At 33.6% G+C, this 23,244-nt stretch overlaps 1 protein-coding gene across 2 annotated transcripts; it reads left to right on the top strand.

Moving 5' to 3' along the window:
• Positions 1 to 5,091: 5,091 nt before the first annotated feature.
• Positions 5,092 to 23,186, top strand: LOC110724427 (kinesin-like protein KIN-4A). 2 transcript variants are annotated; one of them, XM_021903843.1, is made up of 26 exons: positions 5,092 to 5,791; positions 8,425 to 8,571; positions 8,669 to 8,818; positions 9,114 to 9,361; positions 10,908 to 11,095; positions 11,181 to 11,305; positions 12,438 to 12,474; positions 13,254 to 13,345; positions 13,483 to 13,593; positions 13,681 to 13,794; positions 13,972 to 14,062; positions 14,299 to 14,411; positions 15,937 to 16,035; positions 16,146 to 16,259; positions 16,351 to 16,467; positions 16,541 to 16,621; positions 16,843 to 16,914; positions 17,580 to 17,673; positions 18,128 to 18,159; positions 18,262 to 18,359; positions 18,451 to 18,549; positions 18,692 to 18,913; positions 19,469 to 19,631; positions 20,113 to 20,265; positions 20,353 to 20,646; positions 22,670 to 23,186. In XM_021903843.1, exons 1-25 carry the CDS (start codon positions 5,651 to 5,653, stop codon positions 20,563 to 20,565), a joined length of 3,114 nt encoding a protein of 1,037 aa, XP_021759535.1. In that variant the 5' UTR covers positions 5,092 to 5,650; the 3' UTR covers positions 20,566 to 20,646; positions 22,670 to 23,186. The 2 variants fall into 2 exon arrangements, with proteins under 2 accessions (XP_021759535.1, XP_021759534.1); XM_021903842.1 differs by having other exon boundaries at positions 20,353 to 20,650.
• Positions 23,187 to 23,244: the final 58 nt, after the last annotated feature.

Raw genomic sequence — 23,244 nt, 5'->3', positions numbered from 1 at the left:
TCTAACAGCTCACCTCATGTCATTCAACTCCACTTTTGGATATGTCCATGTGCTCACTGCTCTGTTTTATCTCTCCTTTTACCATTTTGCCCTCACATTGTGGCCCCCGCTTTTAATTGGCTAAAGTTTGTTTATATTCTCTTCTTTTTTTTTTTCATTTTCAATTTTCTTTTTTTTTGGTTGGGAAATACAGCGCATGACCACGTGATTATGGGAATCGTGTTTGTGTTTGGGATTGTGTTCTTTTCTATTCTCGTGCACTACAGCAAACTCTTTTTTTTTCTCTTTTATTCCTACGTGTTACGTGAGGAACAAGAGTATTCCATTAGTAAACTTTTTTTTTGTCCTTTTATTTATTTATTTATTATTATTATTATTATTATTATTATTATTATTATTATTATTGTGGTGAATTTGTCCTCTGTTATGCCATTCATTCTTCTTATAAGTATGTTGTTTTTGGTTGACATTATTTATGTACTTGATGATGAATTATAGTATCATACTACTCCATATGATTGTATTACTGGATCATGCATGTGATTTTTCCATTTATCTACGAGTATATAATGCATGCATCACTAAATCACTAATAACCAAATTTGTTCGTTGGAATAGGTAGAAAACTCACGTTGTAACTTTAAAATCATGAGTTTGAACCACGTTAACTATATCTGCTTAGTAGTAGAAGGATTCCCTTATCCATGTAAAGTTTTTATAAATAATTTTTTACCAATACAATCAAGTATACTTCGTACAATGGTCAAACTAATACATTGGAAAATAATTGGAAAAAAAAAAACTTTACTCGTAGTAACAAATACATTAAATATGTAACTACTCCGTTGGAGCTTTCCTTTTCAAAGTCTTTAGGTAAGGTCATGCATGTTGCTTCAAGTTCCTTTTGGGTTATATTAAATCGTTTAATTCTTTTCGGATGCATGTTTGGTCAGATTATTCAAGTCAAATTTTGGATTTGTTTAATTTCAGGTTCGGGTTGTGTCAATAAAAAATGGGATCCATTATTTGGATTAAAACCGAAATCCAATCCAATCCAAACTAAATTATTAATTAGGATCGGATTAGAACTTCAAATAAGATCGGATCGGACGAATATTTTCAAAAATTCGAATTTTCGGATTGGATTGGATTGACCTTGTTCGGATCCAAAAAACCGAAATAACCAAAATATGAAAGCGTTAGTTTATAAATAAGAATTGTTAATATTAATCATGTTAGGCTATATTTATGATTATATTAATATTGATCATGTACACCTGTGTTTTCAATACTTGTATTAATCGTGTACAATTATACTTTCAGGAATTGAATTTCTATTATTGTATTTTTAAAATTAGCAACGTAAATTAATTTAGATTTTCGGATTGGATCCAAATAAACGAATTATAATTCGGATTGGATTTGGTGAAGAATTCAGATCAGATTGGATTTGATAACTGAAAATCGAAATTTATTTCGGATCGGATTGGATTTGGGCTAAATTCAAACCGAAAACCAAATGGACACCTCTAGTTCGGATCAAGTTCATATATAACTTAATATATACAACTAATATAAGTATTAAGATACAACTAATACAAGTATTAAGATAAACTAATACAAATATTAAGATTTATTTATATTCTTTGAAATTATGCTACTCACTATTCATTTTATTTCATTCTTTTTGTTTAGCTCACTTTGTTTTATTTTATGTATGCCAACTTTGTTTATCATATTACCCTTATACTCTTCAATAATTATATATTTCTATGTACAACCTTTTACTTTAGGAAATTTTGTCATTTACTACCTTTAAAATGCATTGCTTTGAAAATAACTACCTTAACGATTTATTTATTTATTTAAATACCACTAAAAGTCAAAAAAATTTGATTTTGCTAGAACTTAACGTTTTTCGTTAGAGTTCCGTTAGTAGCCACGTTTAAAATATTTTTCTTTGATTTACGTGCCAAAAGTTGTTCCTTTATAGAAAGATTAAAAATAGGATCAAAGTGAAAATGTGAGGATAGAAAGTAAAAGAAAGTAAGGAAGAGAAAAGAAAATGTGGCTTCCCTTATCTAGTAAAAGAAACTGTTTTCCACTCGTTAACAAACCAAACAAAATAAATGGGAAATGGGAGAAAAAAATTTAAAATTATTTTCTATAAAAACATTAATATATATCAAAGCAAAGGATAGAATAACATGTTGATTTGTTATTATAAATTCTCAATGAATTACTTCCTCCAGCGGTATTTAATCAATATTGTTGTTGTCAAGGAATACATTGTGCTGATTTTCATTTTCATTTTTTTTTGTAAACTCTGCTTTAGTGTGTATTTTATTCACGTTATTAGACCCGAACTTATCTGAACTGAATTTATCTAAACTTAACTAAACTTATTTGACCTTATTAAAATTATTAGACCTTATTGAACTTAACTTATTGTACCTTATTATTAGACTTGATTAGAACTTATTGTAACTTATTAAACCTTATATAAATTAACTCATGTAATACTGATCTAGTAACCCCTATAACATTAACAAAGTAACAACTAAAATAGTTGGCCACACGGTATAACCAACCACATATAAGAGGTTGTGTAAGAGTTAAGACTCCATCCAATATTGTTCGTTATATTTGACTTTGTAAATTTACATATATTTGATCATTAAAATATATTTATTACGCATAGATATTGTGAAATTTGATGTGTCTTTCATTATTGTCATAAACATTGATATAATATATGTGAGCCATTTCTAATATATCATTCATGTCATTATGTAGACAAGATTTGATCCCGATTTATGTATCATCCATCAAGATTTTAACCAATTAAACTAGCTGATCATCCACGTACTAAATTAAATAATCACATCACATATTAATTAAATAACACATCTACCAACCTACACACCCAATGTAACTCTTATTATTGAGATTAAGACATAGGACAAACCTTAAGGAAATGAATAAGATTAATATACTTCCATACAAAACTACCGAGACAAAATTTATATTTATATATGACAAAGTGGTTAAGTGATTTATAAAACTTTCTCTCGTCTTAAAAAATAAGATATTGAAGATTGATTTATTATGGTAAATACAAAAATCAAAGTGGGGTATGATAGAGTAGATGTGAATAAAAATAAACTATTAGTGGGATCTAATGGATAACAATTGAATAAATAAATAGATTAAGGATGCTAACTTATTAAACCTGATTTATCATGATTTTCACCTTAGATATATATTTTTCCCGTTCTAGTAATATTGCAATAATTGGACTTTTGTACTATTTATCATGCTTATTTGACCACAAATTATGATTTATACGTAAAGTAAAATATAGTCATGTGAGGTCTTGTTAGATTTGTCTCGTAAAATACTTTCACAATATTTAGTTTTTATGATTTTTACACTTATATAATTATAGATATTTAACATATAAAATGTGTTTTGGAATGCATAATTTCATCCTTGTTGCAATATTTGTGGAACAGAGAAAGTATACTTCTAATTGGACTTGATTAGTCATGAAACCTTTATTTTTCTAAGATAAATAATCAAACGGCAGTGAAATATTTTATTTAGAAATAATAATTAATATAAAAATGAAACTTTTATTTAAAAAGGAAAGGGAATATACTCCCTTTGTCACAAAATGACTGATAAGGTGATTTTTATTTTATTTTATTTTATCTTTTTGAAACTTTTTATATATTAACTTTGATCTCCTAGTTTATTAGAAGCGTATTAATAATAAAATTTATCATGAAATATGTTTTTAATAGGTAATAACATAAAGGTTCATGATATCAACTTTTACTATTTCTAAGAAATGTTTAATTAGTGCATTAACATGCATGTAATGTTAAATTGTGTTTATTATTCTGAAATAGGATAAATACAAATTTTAGTGGCAAAGTCAAATAATACAATTATTTTACAAGTAAAAGATTACTCCCTCCGTTTTTATTTAAGTGTTGTAGTTTGGCTTTGGCACTATTCACCTGTACCGCTTTGATCAATGTTTGTACTTTATACATAAGATAAAATATAATTAAGTAGTATTTGTTAACTGTCTCAAAACATATTTTCTAAATATCAACTTTTTACATCCTCCGTTTCTTTTTAGTTGCATCACTTTCTTAAAACGAAAGTTTTGAATTAGTTGCATTACTTTCGTTTTTAGTTAATAAACTCTATTGATCTCTAGTTGCGGATCCAAAAAAAAATATTCAACGGGGTCAAAATATATTTAATCAATTTTAATGGGGTTAAATGAGTAATTTTTATGGAAGAAAAACTCAATTTCTTAAGAAAAAACTTAATTTTATAGGAAAAAAATGGTCAAGTGGGGTCAACATCTGCCTCTATTGATCTTTCTCCTATCATATGAGTCCATTTTATTACTCTTTATTTGTCTCATCTCCAAAAGTTGCCTAGGAAACCACAATTTGTAAAGTGATGCAATTAAAAATAAAATGAAGGAACTATAATTTATACTTACAAATAGTTAAAGGAAAATGCTATATATAGCCCTTAGGGCTACATATAAGCATTAAATATACACTAGAAAATCGTATAAATTTAAAAAATCATAAAAATATAAACATTAATTACACTGATTTACGCGTGTTTTTGTCATGAATTCCTAATTTTATACAATTTTTAAAAGTGTATTTAATGCTTATATGTAACCTTACATATAACATTACCCATAATTAAATTTGTGCATTAATAAATGTGTCACTCAAACCGAACTACCGAAGTACTTAAATGAAAACAGTGGGAGAGTAAAAAGTGAAACAAACACATATTCCCTCCGTTTTTTATTTATTTGCATCACTTGGTGATGCGCGTAGTTTTAGGGGAGATACTATAATATTGTGAGTGGGTGAATAATTCATTATAGTAAAAGTTATATGGGAACCATGATAAAGAAAGAATGTGAGGGAGAGTAAATATTTTTATTACATAAGTGGGGACTATAAAAAAGAGAGAAATAATAAAATAATTTAAGTGAGATTTAAAATAAGAGAAAGAATAATAAAATATAGTATAAAGTAAAGTGATACATTTAAAAAAGAAACATCCATAAAAAAAGTAATGCATTAAAAAAAAACCGGAGGGAGTATCATTATTTTCACTACAGGAGGATCACTAATTCACTACACAACTCATACCATATTAAAGCACCAAAACAAAACTCTTTTTTCTCTCTCCTCTTTCTCCTTGTTCTTGTTCTTGTTCTGTAAGATTTTGGGTGTGGGCAGTAGCAGCAGCAGCAGCAACAGCAACAACAGAGGAGAGAGAAAGTAATGCACAACAATTAGTAGTAGTAGTGAAGACCAAGGAAAGTGCTACTACTGGTAGTTGTCTTTGCAGTTACTCTCATCAACAACTTCAACTACAACTGATTTTCCTTTCCTTCTTTTTCCTTTTCCCTTTCCCTTTCCTAAGCATTCCTCTTCAATCTTTCTCAATCATCCTTTTCCCACTGTGCCGTCTCAATTTTGTTGCTGCATCCTTTTCCTGATTACCCCTCATTCTGTTTGCTTCATCTGGGTCATCTCTAATCAGTTCTAATTACTTACCTGCTTCCGAATCCAAGCCGATTTCATACGGTTGATTGATGATGGAAGGCGGCGGCGGAGGCGGTGGAGGTGGAGAAGAATGTTGTGTTAAAGTAGCTGTTCATATTAGACCATTAATTGGTGATGAAAAGCTTCAAGGATGTAAGGATTGTGTTACTGTTGTTCGTGGCAAACCTCAGGTATGATGCATTTTCTTTCTTTTTATTAGAATTTAAGGTATTAAAATTGTAAATCGAGTTATAGATGATTGATTTGCTTACATTTAATGTTGTTTTAAGTCTGAATTATGGTTGGATGTGTGTGATCTAGATCTTATCAATGGTAGCTGTAATTTCAGTGTGAATTTTTTTTTTCCCTACCTTTTTCTCACTTTTCTTAGGGGCTGTTTGGCTGAACTTGTTGGAATGGTTTTATTTGTTTGGTTGGATTTAAGTATGGAATCTCATACCTGGGGGATTCTAACTCCACCCCATTCCATTGGAATCTCATACCCACCTCCTCCCTAAGGATTCATAATCCATATTATTACTGAAGTATGAGAATCCATTCCATGATTAAACCAAACAACTTTAGATTGGTATGGGATATAGAATCCATACCTCCCAAGTATGAGAATCCATACCAATCCATTCCAGCTTATTGAACCAAACGACCCCTTAGAGTAATCTAAGAATAATTTCTTTTGAAGGGTGTTTTTGTATTTCATTGAATGTTTTTATTTAATCTATAACTAAACTCGGTACTAATAGTCACATTGATAGTGTAATTTGACCTAGTAATGTGATGGGTAAATCACTAAATCTGGATGGAGAGAGTATTTTTTCGGAATTGTATAATTGAATGGTCTGATAAATAAAGTATTTTTCTCGTCAAACCCTTCAATCAATTGTATAATTTTTTTTTTGATTTTGGGGCAAAATTCTATTTTGGGTTTATAGCATCTTCCTTTTTCTTCCTCTTTGGGGTCCAAATTGTAACAAATAAATTTTGCATTGAAGTGCTAATTTCTTTCAATTGATAAAAAAAGTAACTATGACTAATTTATATGCTTGAGCATGTTTGATTTGTTGTTTATTGGTTTAATCATGAAGTGTAATGTATGAATTCTAGCATAAGCATAGTAATGAAAATTCTTTGCATGTGCTCCATGAATCATAATCAAAAGCATTGTTTTTAATCGACAAACAGCGTTGTAGAATTGATAAGAATTTCATTTTTGGATAATGGAAGTTCTATTTCTGTATGTTCATTGGATGAGATCCACAATTACATTAGGAAATGTAATCTAACAATTGCTTACATCTGTACTTGTTCGCATGTTCACTGGTGATTACGATTTATTTCCTTATATATCATCCTTCTTTAAATAGCTTCAAATCTCTCCACTTTAGGCTGTAGTGCAATGTAAGCATAGCGTGTATGTATAGATATACACAAGAGACTAACTCACTACAATGAGGGCGAAATCTGACAACTCTTACATCCAGCTTGCTGCATCCTAAGCGAATCACAGCTTTTGCATACTAAAATGCTGGTGAGAATTGTAAAATGCTGGTGAGAAGATTCATACCCAGCGTGTTGCATCCTAAGCGAATCACAGCTTTTGCAATTTGCATACTCCTATCCTAAATGTTCAGGCATTCAGCTGTATCTTATCTAGTCCATAGATTCAAGTAACATAAATATTGGAGAATTTGGCCCCACCAGCCACCAGACACTTTTTAGTCTAGTACATCCTCCGGCCCTTGTGTTGTTAGAGTCTTTCTTATATAAGAAATGTTTTGTCAACAAATGCTACTCTTGCACTGAATTGTCATCTTTCTTCCCATTAAACTAACTAATGTTTTCCCTTGTGTTTAACTAGTCATCTTTCCACACATTCTACTAACGAATATTTCCCTATTTGTGCTCCTATTTGATTACCATTTGGGTCCACTATGATTTTGTCATTTGGATCTCTGATTTTATATCTTTTGTCCCTTTTTATTTCCTTCTACTGCTCTGATGGTCTGACCAAGACCTACAGCTTACAATATTGAAAATGGGAGGTGTGGTGGATGTATGATTCCTTTACTTTTCTTCTTTCCTTTAATACCATTGTTGAAGTTAAGAAAATATGACAACTAAATTTTTTAGAAGTATGTGGAAGATAGCATATGATGTCTTTCAAATGAAATTGAAATTTACAGTTTTCAGTGCTCTAACATTGAACTGCAGAAATCAATTAGTTTACGAGCTTATCAATGTTTGAATGCAATCTATCCAGTTTACTCTGACCACAAATCAAAGTTTATGTACCAAACGTGATGAAAAAACCTATTTCCATCCATGTGTTGGAAAACAGTATTTTTGGCAGTATCATATTCGAAAGGTAGTCCTATACGATATATGTATATAAAAAGTTCGACAAAAAAAAAAAAAGATCAGACTTTTATATCTAAAGATGTGCCTTGGCCATGCTTATGAAAGATGATGAGACCTAGACAATTTACCACTCTTTGAAGATGTGAAAAAGGGCCTAGCCTGCCTATGAAAGATGAGGTCGAGGAAGTGAGAATATATCTAAGCTCAAATGAGCTTTCATTCCAAAATCTGTTGGTATTGAGAGAAGTAACCCATTGGGCTTAAATTTATCATTTTTCTCTGTTAGATTTCACATGTTGGCATCTTCAGAGTTCAGAATCTCTATCAAATACTCTAGTTATAGGCCTCGGCCTTAGCTCTTTTGGTAGTTTGTTTCTAATTAAAAATGTTGGCAGTGATTGTTGTTGTTTCTTTTCTTCTTTAATTTTTCTTATATAAATATTTTTAGGTGCAAATCGGGACACATTCCTTTACATTTGATCATGTCTATGGGAGTTCTGCTTCTCCATCTTCCTCTATGTTTGAAGAATGTGCTGCTCCACTTGTTGATGGTTTATTCCAGGGATACAATGCAACGGTCCTTGCCTATGGTCAAGTAAGCTTTGCTTCAATTTGTGGTATTGCTATACATGACAGTGGTATCATTTTTCGTATTTCTGTACAAAATAAGTGAATTTTCTATCATGTTGCAGACAGGGTCAGGGAAAACCTACACCATGGGTACAGCATTTCGCGAAGGTGGACATACAGGAATAATCCCTCAAGTTATGAATGCATTATATAGCAAAATTGAAAAGTTGAAAAATGAAACTGAATTCCAGTTGCACGTTTCTTTCATCGAGGTGGGCCCTTTTCTTAGAATCTCTTTTTTCTTTCATGGACATTTAGGTACTTCTATCTGAACTATATAAACAATTATGATCTGTATATTCTAGGCTACCTGTTTATAGATCTGTATTGGAACTTTCATGATTCCAATACCCTGATACATCTGATTTGGTAGAGTTTCTCACAACGTTTTCTGTAAGATGTATGTTTGTTCTGTTAAAATGTCTCAAGCTAATTAATTGTTTTGATTTCATTTTTCTAACCCGCAATAAGTGAATAGTATATGACTAGACTTTGTGATTTCTGCAGATTCATAAAGAGGAAGTGCGAGATTTACTGGATTCCTTCCTATCAACGAAATCAGAAACTGCTAATGCCGGGAAAGTAAATATACCTGGAAAACCACCAATACAGATCCGTGAATCATCTAATGGTGTTATTACTCTAGCGGGATCTACAGAAGTAGAGGTCAGGTCTTTGAAGGAAATGGCAGCATGCCTTGAACAAGGATCACTTTGCCGGGCTACCGGGAGCACAAACATGAACAACCAATCTAGGTGAGGTTGTCAGAGTAACCTCTAATCTTCATGTTTATTTATGTATTTATTTATTTATTTTTATTCTAGTCAATCATACACCACATGATTTTATGCACATAATTAAGAAAGAAATAAGTTCATTATGGAGCATTCAAAATTCTATATTGGATTTATCATAGAACATGGTTCTAAACAAACAGAAAGATACTGTATTGAAATTTGACTTATTGTACCATAATATACCAATGATCTTTGTGGATTGACTCCATGTTGTATGGAGAAGCCTCATGGGACTATATTGTTGTTTCTGGGATGATTAAAAGATTTACTGATAAGCTGAATTGTTGACTGTTGGGAGAATAATTTCTTTTCAGATTGCAATTTATCAAAGGTGTCACTAAGTTCACTTCTGCTTCTTTTTTATGGTGAAGCAGTAGCATCAAGGGCCTAATGCGAACACCAACTGTCCACTTTTCCTGTTTACTGATTATTTTGTGCTGTTGTCCGTATCCATTGCTAAAGTAATGCTTGTCATGGTTGGCTTTGGCGTATTTTTTATATTATTTAAGTTGGGGGTTAGGTATGATTAATAATGGGTTTTTATTAATTTTTAGAAATTGCTTAAATGATTAGCATGGTGAAGAGAACACTTGGACTCTTAGTTGCATAAAGGACTATTGGTTATTCTAAAAATGATTGTGATGCCAGCTGCCATGGGAAAATAACTGCAATGAAAGTTGCTTGTGAAGTAAGAGGACTGAAGTTGGGAGGAGGAGTAGGAGAACACAGTACATTGTGTCCCCTATGCAGAGATCCTTGACATAAAAAAAAAACACATATACATCAAATTCATCATTCGACGGATACAATGTTGTCAGTGGTGATTGGCAGACAAAGTTTAGGTCAGTTTTTGATTATTGGAGAGAAGGAAAGGGTGAGGGAAGAGCGGTGTTTCTAAAAACTGTAATCGGAAAAGTCAAAATGTCACATTATTAGCTGTCAGAGCATTGTGCCAATTTAAACTAGAGGAAAGTAATTACGGACTACTAGCTCTAACAAGTTCAAATTGGAAAAGTCAAATCAGATACTGTAGGCTAGGTGCAAAGTAGCTCTGATGTCTATTTACTAGTTCTAACAAGTTCCAATAAATTTAGATAAGTTACGATAAGTTCAAGATACAGCTACATTGAGTTCCAACTTCCAATAAGTTCAGACAAGTCCGTTGTATAGAATACATGTTAAAGTCTGGTGAAGTTGTGAGCTTGGCTGTAGGGACATACTTAATGAGCTTGGCTGTAGGGGCATACTAGTTCTAACAAGTTCAAACAATGGAATAGATAATTAAGGCATAGGAAAGTGGAGAAAGAGGAGAAAATTTAGGTCAAAAGCATTTGCTCTCATTTGCATTTAAGTACCAAGAGTTTAAGTTACTCAAGATTTTGGATTTACATCCTAATTATGTGCATGAAATAATTGCATGTTTATATTTTTCATCTATCTTGAATAAAATGTTTTTACCTATGTGCAAAAAAGTTGACCAAATTATTTTCGATTTTGTTTGTAGTCGTTCTCATGCTATCTTCACCATAACACTAGAGCAAATGCGCAAGCTAAGTCATACTGATCCTGAAGATGCTAATGTCAATGAAAGCATGAACGAAGAATACCTATCAGCTAAATTACACTTGGTAGATCTGGCTGGGTCTGAGCGTGCAAAAAGAACAGGTTCAGATGGCATGCGTTTTAAAGAAGGTTTGTTAGAATATTATTCACTTATTGCTTATTTTATTTTCTTTTTTTCATAGCATGAAAAATACTTACCTAAGTTTTTGAACAGGAGTTCATATTAACAAGGGTCTTCTTGCACTTGGAAATGTCATCAGTGCCCTTGGTGATGAGAAAAAGAGGAAAGAAGGTGTACATGTACCCTATCGAGACAGTAAACTGACTCGATTATTGCAGGTTTGACATAACTTCAGTCATTAATAGTTGGGTTTCACTTGGATTATGCTAAAAGGGACCTGAATGTTAATTTATAACCTCAATTAATCTAATGAGTAATTTCACAATCCATGTCTACAATCTTGATTGTATGTACTAAATTTGGTTTGTTCAAAGTGCAAGAAGATTTTATGTTGCTGAAAACAATGTAAATTGGACATGGTAAAATCCAGAGTGTCCATGTCAACACGACACGGACACGGGATCCATGTCCGACCCTTCATTGTGAACTCGGACACTTCCATTAAGAGTGGAGAGGAAAAAAGAGGAGAAAAGCATGAAAGAAAAACACGTCTTGTTCGAAGACCACCATTGATATAGAGAAGATGGAGAGAAGAAGACTGCCATTTATTGGGTGAATTACCGAGAAAAGAATTAAAAAAAAGGGGTGGACGTAATGAAAAATTAAAAGCTTTTGTAATATATAATTTATTTTATATAAATTTAAGTGACGTATTGACGTGTCCTCGCACCCGTGTCCAAACATTAGACAGAGTCCCCGTGTCCTAAAATTTTAGAACTTGCCGGATAGGACATTTGGATATGTGTCTGTGTTCGACAACCGTTCTCGAGTCCATATAAATATATAACATAGGCTGAAAAGCACTCACCGGCTGTGAAGCTTTCTTGATCCTAGTGGAAATTTATTCAGGTTGTTGTATGTTGACTGTTGAGTGATAAATATAAGACTATATATGAGTTTAATCAATGGATAAAAATTATGGAGTATAAACTAATCTGGTGTTGCTGGACCAAGCCCTATCATTTGATGTAGGACATAAAGTCTTGTTATGTGTGGAGGCCAAATTGGTTTGGATTACATTCTATAATGCTCATATTTGAAGTTGAATTTTTCTGCTCTTAAGGCCATCTCAATTATTGTTGCTTGAGCTTAGTAATCTTTTCTGGTGTTTCCATGCCATGGTTTGGAAATCATTCATATTGTGTTATAATTATTTTGTGTGCTAGGAATAGTATTATTGTTGACATGTGATGACAGGCTGGAAGAAAGTTCTTGTAAACAGCCAAATTTTATGAACATATTGCTACTATATTTTGCAGCACTTTATCTAATGTCATGTTATATCTTCAGGATTCTCTTGGTGGCAACAGCAGGACTGTGATGATTGGTAATTACTTGTTTCTCTATATCAATCTTAATGTTTGAGAAAAATTGTGACTTTGAAACGTTAAATTAGCTGCATGTGCCCCTGTGCTAATTTTGTGTCTAGCAATATATGATGTATGACGGTTTTTGTCACATGATAGTTGAAAGCTTATACTTGTTGTATGATGTATATTATATTATTCATACTAGTTTATTGTATGATGTATATTATATTATTCATACTAGTTTATGTTAACTCTTCAGCTTGAGTTTCACCCACTATCTGTATGGCCTTTCATATTGTGGTTTTTTGTGTTTGTAATAATTTGGTACCTCCAGACAGTTAGCTCAAGCATCTTAGGGGATTGGCATGTTTTTTGGTCAGTTGGTTGTATATAGTAACCTAAGTAAACTGAATTATCATATATTTATTGGCTAGATACTTTGCCTGTTGCTGCAATGTATTTCACTAATGACTTATTTGCCATTGCAAGCTGTTCAATATTTGCATGCGACTTTTGTGAAGCATTTTCTTGTTGGAATTCTGGACTTGCTTTTGCCATTTTCAGCAACCTTTTAGACTTTTTTTTTTTTTTTCTCTAAACATCCTCCAGAAATTATATTTAAATAATGACTTGTTAGCTGCTTTAAACCTAACTCCCTGATGTACAGCATCACATAAAAATTATGAGCACTTGCTTTGCTTTTTTATCATATAGATTTTCCTTGTTCCCTTACTTTTGTTTGATATCCTACCAAGCCCAATTCCAGAGCCAGTTATGTTGGACATCTGTTTTACAGCTTGCATCAGTCCGGCTGATATCAATGCTGAAGAGACGCTTAACACACTCAAGTATGCAAACCGTGCCCGTAACATTCAAAATAAGCCAGTGGTAAGCTTAAAATGTCCCTTCTACATGACTACAATTTTTTTCTTCCCCTTTGTTATGTATTGTATGAACTTTGGGCTTTGTGGCCTAATGGAGTACACCTTATCGTTATGTTAAAGTCTTAGTTTTTGTTTGGATAGATCAATAGAGATCCAATATCCAGTGAGATGATTAAGATGCGGCAACAGCTTGAGTATTTACAAGCAGAACTTTGTGCCAGAGGTGGAGGGACATCTTCGGATGATGTACAGGTATTGTAATTGTGTAGGTCTTTATGTTTTCTCTGCTTGGCAGCAATACTATTTTCTATCAAATAAGTAAATAACACAAATTTGCAGGCCTTGAAAGAGAGGATTTCTTGGCTGGAGTCAACTAATGAAGATCTGCGGCGAGAGCTTAATAAATACCGCAGTGGATATAATGTTGATGATCAGGGTGATACTTTGTGCCAGGTAGGTGACTTTTAATTTAGCTGTTCTGGAGTCTAAATTCTTTCCATGGCATTGGTCCTTGGAATGGAATTCATCATTATGTTATTTTCTAGCACTAGTATTTCATTTTCTAAAAGTAGAGGCAATGTTCTCCTTGTATGGCATTTTATTGATAAGCTGGGGCATTATGATTGTCAGAGTGGAGAAATCGGTTCAGTGAAGAATGAGGGGCATAAGAGGCGCCAGAGTATGGATACATCTGATTATGCAATGGGTGAAATCGTTATGGGTATGGTTTCTTCTAGTCTTAAATTCAGAAATTTGGTTGTTTCTTTCAGGGTTTGTATTGCCAAAAGAACTGCCCTTTGATATCTAAAGAGCCTGAAAGATGATAAAATGGCTGTGCCCTTAGTTTCAAGATTAGTTCATCAGTGTGAATTTGGGTGGATTACTTTTTAGTCTCTAAGCTGCTTCTGAATGAAGATTATTGAGGGTAACATATGATGTTCTGTGAAATATTAACAGGTGATTCCAAGGATATGGACGAAGAATCTGCAAAGGAATGGGAGCATAAGGTTCTTCAGACCACTATGGACAAAGAATTAAGTGAGTTGAATAAACGTCTGCAGCAAAAAGAGGTATGGCAATTTTATGATAAATCTATTTTGCTGTACTACATATTGATCTTATATATCTTTGCATAAATTATAGATGTTGCCTCCAAGATTTAATTTTTGTCTTTCATTATGGGCAAGCTCATGTTATTGGCTGGGAAAAAGTTTGTACATGTCATTTATTTCTCGGGAATGAAAATGGAATTCCATTATTACTTCCTCTGTGTTCATACCCTTGGAATGTATAATACATGGTTGGACTGTTGTGAAAATTGACATAAATTGAGTGCTTTTGTAAGTTTTGTCTCACATCTTATGATGTATTACATATTATATATTTTATGCTGGTATACGCTCCAAAAGTCTCCATACTAACCTTTTGTTGTTGAAGGCACCATAATAACCTTATAACTGATTTAAACTCTAGGAAACACAGAATGACAAAGATTTTAGGTTCCTTTAATTTATTCTGTGTTTTTTTAGTGTTGGATCATACATCTTCACGTCCCTTCTGGAAGACCTGTTGGAATAAGAGCATTCTTTGGTTGGATAAATTGTGCTGCATTGTGGTCCTATTTTTCCATTCTAATTCAACTTCACCTAATCGTTCTGAATGTCGTCTGCTTTCCTACCACTTACCCTATTTGATAAATGATAGTGATCATGATTGGAACAATTAAATTTTGTTACTAAGTCAAATATCATACTCCAGAAATCTTCGTTGAAAAGCTCCTGGTTCATGAGAACCAAATTCTCATCCTATCTGCATGGGTCTTTTTCCCATTACTTTGTGGATTTTCTCCGACCTCCTGATAGGCCTTCTTTATGATTTCACAGCATGGGGCACAGCTGCACAAGCTTTTGGCAGGGGTTAGGTTTTTCCCACTTTTCCTCATCACCATATGTCTGTACAAGCATTGTATTGTTTATATGCTTTGGTATCAAAGCTTCATAGCCTCTCTAGCAAGTGTTGTAGAGTGACACCAAAGAATTTTTTTACTTTTGGCCGTTGTTTATTAGGGTTTTGTATATGCTACTTGTTGAAGTTTGTCGAGGAACACCCAAACATAGGTTGTGGTTTGTGGGGATGGGGAAGGGAGACTAGCAAATTAGGTACCACTATTTTAGAGTACAAAATGAAAAGCGTAATGGATACAAGGGTTCTAGAACCTAGTACTAAAACCTATGAAGTCAATTTCAAAATGGATATTCTCTGGCTTATTATTATTATTTTTCTTTCTAACACTCCATGGAATAGTACTTGGAGATATTAAGGATCTAACACTATGCTATATTGCTATGTATCACTTCAAAGTTCATCTTGTTGAATGCATTTAATTGCCTACTTTCTAATTCTTGGAAACACTAAAGCACTTAGTTTTGAAGTTGTCATTATTCATAAAACTGTGTTATTATGTATTATTTGATCATTTTCTTCGAGCAATTGGTTTAAGTTATTGTTCTAATCTGATACACCCATTATATATCTGGTGTAGTGATAGAGTTACTAATTCTGCAACTTATTGAGTAAAATTTATCTTCTTTGCAGTCCGAAATGAAGCTTTTTGGAGAAGCAGATACTGAGACTCTTAAGCAGCATTTTGGAAAAAAATTAATGGAACTTGAGGATGAAAAAAGAGCTGTCCAGGTTCAATTTGAATTATAGATTCCTCCCCCCCCCCCCCCCCCCCCAGTTGGAAAAGAAAGCTAATGCATGGTTAACATTTTGTTATCTTGGGTTGTTTGCAATAATTGCAGCAAGAACGAGACCGGCTTTCAGCTGAAATAGAAAACCTTGCCGCTTCTTCTGATGGTCAAACACAGAAATTGCAAGATGTTCATTCTCAGAAATTGAAGGCACTTGAGGCTCAGGTAGAATGGACTAATACTTCAACTCTTCTATGTTATTGCTAACAGATAATGGGAAATGTTTTCTGATTGTTTCTTCAATGTAAATCTGCAGATCTTGGATCTTAAGAAGAAACAAGAGAACCAAGTTCAGCTGTTGAAACAAAAACAAAAAAGTGAAGAAGCAGCAAAACGTTTGCAAGAAGAAATACAATTCATAAAGGCGCAGAAGGTTGAATTTTTGTCACATTCTGTTTATCAAATCACCAATGATTACTTTCTACTTACTTGTCCTCTAAAACTAGGTTCAATTGCAACATAAAATTAAGCAAGAGGCAGAACAATTTCGATTATGGAAGGCTTCTAGGGAGAAGGAGCTTTTACAGGTATTGTGCACTTTGCTCTTTCTTGTTGTGAGCCAGCCTTTTCCCACCCTTCTGCTCCTTTGCCTCGGCCTCCTATTCCTCCTAATTGAGCTTACTTTTTTCTCTTTCTCTTTTTCTGTCTTTTTTTTCCCCCTGTAGATTGGCTTTAAAATGTTACCATTATTTAGTGTTTGAAACAATTTTTTATTGTCTATTCATTAAAATTTACTTTTTCAAAGCAGCTACGTAAGGAGGGTAGGAGGAATGAATACGAGAGGCACAAGCTACAAGCTCTAAATCAGCGTCAGAAACAGGTAAGCTTCTGGCATTTATTTCATCTGTCATCCATGCTCATATAAAATGAAAGATATTGTTACAGAAATCTTGATCAAGTTTCATCCTCGATTGTACTATATTTTCATTCATCCATTTGCTAATGTGTTTGAGGGATGTTGGTTGCATGTTTCTAATTTCCAGGTTAAAGTTTGTGTTGTTAATGATGTCAATGTCAATGAGTATCCTAATAATGCCAATCACACTATCTACCCATTTTTATTACTGCTGATTCACTTTTATGTTGTAACCTGTACCATTGACTCTTATAAGGAGTTTTGGTGTAGGATTTTCCTGATCTCAACACAGATTATATTGCTGAGGCATCTGTTCAGTAGACTAAGAAATTTATCCTGAGTGCAAGTAAATCTATTGATGTCTGTCTCTCCTAGACCGATTATACTTTCATTTATTCTTATTTTGTGTCAGACTTTGTTTTGTTAATTGTTTGATAGAGTGATGTGTGGATATTGCCCCTCCTAAAAAGTAATGGTATTCATCCATTACTGACAGAACCTATTGCATACATAATTAACAATAGCTATCTAGCTTATGACACTGTAAATTGTGCGCATGAAATTCGTGAACCTGTCAATGCTTGTGACCACCTTCCAGTAAGATTTTATAAGCGCTTTCTCTGACTCAGGTTCTCCAAAGAAAAACAGAAGAGGCTGCCATGGCTACCAAGAGACTGAAGGAGTTGCTTGAAGCTCGTAAATCTTCAGCACGTGATAGCTCAGGTATCACTTTGTTGACCAATATTTTGTGGATATATGGCTTTAATGTTTTTTCTTATTATTTATTTATTTATTTATTTATTTTTATTTTTATTTATTTTTATTCAGTCTGTTTTTTCATTAATATTCAAGTGCACTAAATGCAGAAATTTTGTTGAAGTATCCCTTGATATTGTGATTTGTTTTATTCCAGTATCTACTACACATATATCTGACTGTAGGGAAACCTGAATTTTATTGGGAATAATACACCCCAGTATTATAAAAGCTCTGAAGTTTCATCCAACTTTTTCTTTTTTAATTTTTTTTTTAAATTTTTTTAATTTTTTAATTTTTTTTTTATTATTGTACTATAGCTCTTGCCATATCTTTGACTGGAGGATACTATATTTAGTATTTAATTTTGCTATATGACTTCTGGTGCTTGGATTCTTATCTGATCTCTGTAATTTTCCAGTTCTTGCTAATGGCAATGGAACAAATGGACAGGTAGTCACCTTACTCTTATCTACTTTCTATATCTTTGAATCTTTCCATCATGATATGTTTTTCTCTAGATATGTTTTGTTGATGGAGGCTTTTGTATCTTAGACCAACGAGAAAACATTGCAACGCTGGCTTGATCACGAGCTAGAAGTCATGGTAAACGTCCATGAAGTGCGTTATGAGTACGAGAAACAAACTCAAGTGTAAGCATTCTGTTTATATTGGTGTTTGCATAAGTTGGCATGCATGAAATGATCTACAGTTATTCTTAATGATTATTTCTATCTTCTCCAGACGTACTGCACTTGCTGAAGAGCTGTCTGTGTTGAAACAACTAGAAGAGCTTTCTTCAAAGGGATTAAGCACTCCTAAAGGAAAGAATGGTTTCTCAAGGTGCAATTCATGCAAATTCTTATTTAGGAGTCTGCTGTTCCTGTTACCGCAAAAGTTTAATGACTGTCTTAGCAGTATAGAAAGGTGTTTCATTTCTGTTGCGATTTTGCCTAATGCAATTCTTGATTGCTATCATATGTAGGTTATCCTCGTTGTCACCAAATGCGAGAATGGCGAGAATTGCATCTCTGGAAAATATGCTGAGCATATCATCAAATTCACTAGTGGCCATGGCTTCACAACTTTCAGAAGCAGAAGAGAGAGAACGTGGTGTTAGTAGTCGTGGTCGTTGGAATCAGTTGCGCTTAATGGGAGATGCCAAGTGTTTGCTACAATATATGTTCAATTCTCTTGCAGATACAAGGTTCATTTAATCATTTATTGCTCTAAAAATTGATCCATTCTTGTATCTCCTATTTTAAACTCAGTTTGTTTGTGTCACATCTCACATGTGCAAAATTTACTGGAAATAACGTAAATATTTTCAACAGTCATCGCTACATCTTATGTGGATGGATAAACACACCTTATTTGCTCAATTGCTCTTGATTCCGCTTCTCTGCTTTCTTTCTGTGCCTTTGATTATCCTTCTGATATAAATAAAGTAAATTTTGCTTCAGATTGGCACTGACATAATTAGATGATTTAAGAAAGACTTTTTACAAAGTTTCTGAGATAAAGTTAACAAAAATAAAACCACCTTTATTTTCTGTAGTTCCAGTGTTATCTATGAGAATATGCTGTTGACTTTGAAATGATTCTGATGCATGTTACATTTTCCTTCAATTTTAATGAAGTATCAAAAGTTGGTTTTTGTAGTGATATGCATGAACTTTCTGTTAGTGGTACCAATTTAGTAGATATCTGGCTGAAGGTTATGTTCTGCGCTGGAATTCATATTAACTTTGTTTTTTGACAGATGTCATTTATACGACAAGGAAACTGAAATGAAGGAAATGAAGGAGCAGCTGAAAGAACTGGTTGGTCTCTTGAGGCAGAGTGAAACACGGAGAAAAGAGGTGGAGAAGGAGCTCAAATTGAGAGAGCAATCAGCTGCCGTTGCCCTTGCCACATCTGCATCGGTGAGATGAACATGTATTTTTGTTTTATATATATTTGTTTTTGTAGAATTTTGTGTAAGATGAATATTCAGGCACAAACATTTGAAGATTGTCTGGTACTAAAGATATTTGATAATTCACTTTGATCCCTGTGAGAAATGCAAAAATGCCTGAAGAACTTCAGGCCTGGCACAATATTTTGTCCTGACTCCTTTTAAATCATATGCTATGAAAACTACCCTGTCTGGAGTAAAGTATGGCGATTCAAGTGACCCCAATGTTCTAATTAAAGTTTTCTCTGAATGAAACTTGAAAAACTAGAGGTGGCAAACTGTTTACACATTGTTATTTGGAATGACATTGCTTTGGATTCTTGAACAACAGTGCAATTATGTTTGCTTTAATTTCTATCGTTTTTGATGATTGTTGATCCCTTGTAAATCATCCTCCCCCCCCCCCCCCCCTCTATGAAGTCTGATTTACTCTTAATGTCACTGAGCAGAATAATTCACCCGGATCACTAAAAAACACACTTTACGACATGAGTGACCCATTATCTCCAATAGCTGCACCTGCACAAAAGCAGCTGAAGTATTCTCCTGGTATTGCTAATGGACAAGTCAGGGAAGCAACAGCATATATTGATCCGAAAAAGGTTAATCTTCAGTTTCTTAGTTAGTCTATATGTTAGATATTCTCCTATCTGTTCCTTTGATGAAAAAGGATATCTTGCTTTATGCAGATGGTGCCACTTGGACAGTTGTCAATGAAGAAATTAGCAGTTGCAGGACAGTCTAGTAAGCTATGGAGATGGAAGAGGAGTCATCGCCAGTGGATTTTACAGTTTAAATGGAAATGGCAAAAACCATGGAAATTGTCAGAATGGATTAAGCATTGCGATGAGACAATCGTGAAGACAAGGCCTCGGCCACAGGCGTTGAAAGATACGATTTAACTTTCTTCATGAGGTGCTTTTGTATGATTTGACCTCCACGTACATCCACGCATACGTCAGAGTTAGACTAGCAATACCTATGTAGGTGAGTTTCTTCTTATCAATTCTGTTAGTAAGCATTAAGTTAACATTCCAGGAATAGTAAGTACTATGCTTATCATGTTCTTTGAACATTTTATCACCATTTGCATGATACTTTTTATTTATTCTGCTGGTAAGCTATAACATGCCAATACTTTAAATTACTAATACTTGTCATGCCATTTGTAACAATCAACTCCAATTACATTACACTTGCTCATCTAAACCTTTAAAATGCGTGTGTACGGCAATCCTCTCCACATATATTGTTGGACTACTTTACATTTTCTGTAAGTTATGTCTTATATAGTGCTGCACTTATGGTAAGGAGCTACTGAATTAGACCAGAAACCACATAATATAATTTTTGCTTAAATGTTTTATCAAAGATTATTATAGGGGATGTTTGGCTAACAAGAATCAAGGGAAGAAAGCAAACTGATACACTTATTGCCCTTGGTTAATATTTGGTTGACATTTCAAGAAATTTCCTTTCTCCTATTGCCAGTTTAAGGACACCCCAATTCCAGGTTTGACGCATTATCCTTCTCCTTGGGGATTGGGGAATCAAGAAAAAGAGAAGAAAAAAAAAAAAGCTTTGTTCCTTTAATATTGCAACAATTACTATTTTAGGATGTTTGACAAATATTGTAACATTTCCTTCTTTGCACATGCTTTCTCTTTCTCTCTCTCTCCTCATCACATGGGTCTTTGTTTTTATTTCCCTCTACCTCTCTCCTCATCTTAAAATCCGTGCATAACCCCCCTTCTTGCAATATGAGGAGAACGTAGGAAGTGTCTGAAATAAATTTCAACCATGACCCATCTCACCTGCAACCAAGTGGAAGGCTTTCACAATCTATCTTTGTTGGACTTGGGTATTGGTGTCAAACACTGCTAGTGTACAAGGGTCAGACTTGCTATGTTATGAAACATTTCCATTTTGGTCCAAAACAAAGTGTCCTGCGTCCAGATTCGTTTTAGATTGTCAAATCCAACATGGATTTTTGTGGTAAAATGAGGAGCCTGAGTAATATGGATAGTCACTAGATTCACAACCACCCATTACAGTTGCTGTCATTGCTTTTGTTGATTAAGCCAAGCAATACTTGGATGGAATTGAGATCTGTGAAGCAGAACCACCAGAAAGTAGACATGATTTTTTCCTCTTGTATTAACTATCAAACAATGTAAAACAGATGTAGGGATTGGTTCTCATCTAAACCAATTAAATTAAAAAGTTTTTTTTCCCTTTCTTTACTCCAATTCCCTCTCCGTCTGATTTCTTTTGCTTTTCCTTCTATGAGTGAAATAGCACCTTGTATTTCTGTAGCCTCATTTTTGATATATTTGTATAGTACGAAAGAATCTGGCTTCAAAGTTTTTTTTGACAAGAAAAGAACTGGTTGAAAAGTCGGGTCAGGTTGAGTCGTTTGTGAAGCTGATATGCTCTTTGCAAGTGCATCTAGTAACTGGCTCTTCATATGGTGTTTATCATAATCTTCATGATCTAGAAGTTTCCTTCACCATTATCGTTACTTTTAGCTGTAATGAGGCTTCTCCCAGAGTGGGATGATGTATGCAAACTTAACCAATGTGTTATGTTTGCTGCAAACAAGTGGAGGATGTGTTTGTGAGAAATGATGTCCATTTTGACTCAAAGCTAAAATATTGCCAATGCTCTTGTTTTTTGCATTTGAACCAATGAAACTGAGTAATCTAACTCATATCTTTTAGATACCAGCCGGTTCAACATGTCCTGAATCATAGTGATGGGTGATTTGTGTAACAATAAATTGGATTAGTCTTGTTTTCAGCTGGTTTGCAGCTTGCACTGGCTCAAATGTCACCATGTCACCATTATGGCTCATGTCCTTTCTTCTATTTAAGGAAAACTCTATTTTTGTACAATGGCAATTACTGTTAGTTGTATGAGTTAAAATCAATGTGACCTGCAATTGTTATTTAAGACGCCCTTCCAGCACCGCACCACTGTTTAAAATTGTCCTTTGTTTTGTTTCAGATTAGAAGAATGCTATATACAGTGGCCCATTATGTATTTTAATGTATGTCTTGGAGAAAGTTGGTATGCTGGTGAATTGGATGCATTGGTCTTCAATTCTTCAGAAGTGATTTGTTTGGCTCAAGGGAGCATCTTGTAAAGCTGTAATGATGCTACCAGTTGTATGCCAAAGCAGTCAGGGAAGAGCACAGAACTCTAATACTAAGTTGTCTTGTTCCATCTGACGGCTTCTAACGCTCGTTTCTTAAGGTTTTCCTTTGTGAATAAGGATTTCTTTGATAATTGATAGGACATGTAATGGGGATGAAGGGTGGTTTTTATTTCCCTTTATTGTTGTGGTTTTGGTCTTTAGGCTGTCTGTTATAGTCTACAGTGTGTGTAATCACAGGATTAATTTTGTTAATATATTGAAAAGTTAGGACTTTGTATTAGAGTGATTGATTAACTGTAATAGACTTTTCATGTTTGATGTATGTAACACATTAATGATTGATTATATTAGAAGTGATTGATTACATGGCAGGTTTTCAACTTGATGTACTCCTTCCCCCATTAACTAAATTCCTTAATTGTTC

Source organism: Chenopodium quinoa, unplaced genomic scaffold (genome assembly GCF_001683475.1).
Source record: "Chenopodium quinoa cultivar QQ74 unplaced genomic scaffold, ASM168347v1, whole genome shotgun sequence".
NCBI lineage: Eukaryota > Viridiplantae > Streptophyta > Magnoliopsida > Caryophyllales > Amaranthaceae > Chenopodium > Chenopodium quinoa.
Note: the sequence above shows the minus strand (reverse complement) of the source record. Positions and strands in the feature narration are given on the sequence as shown.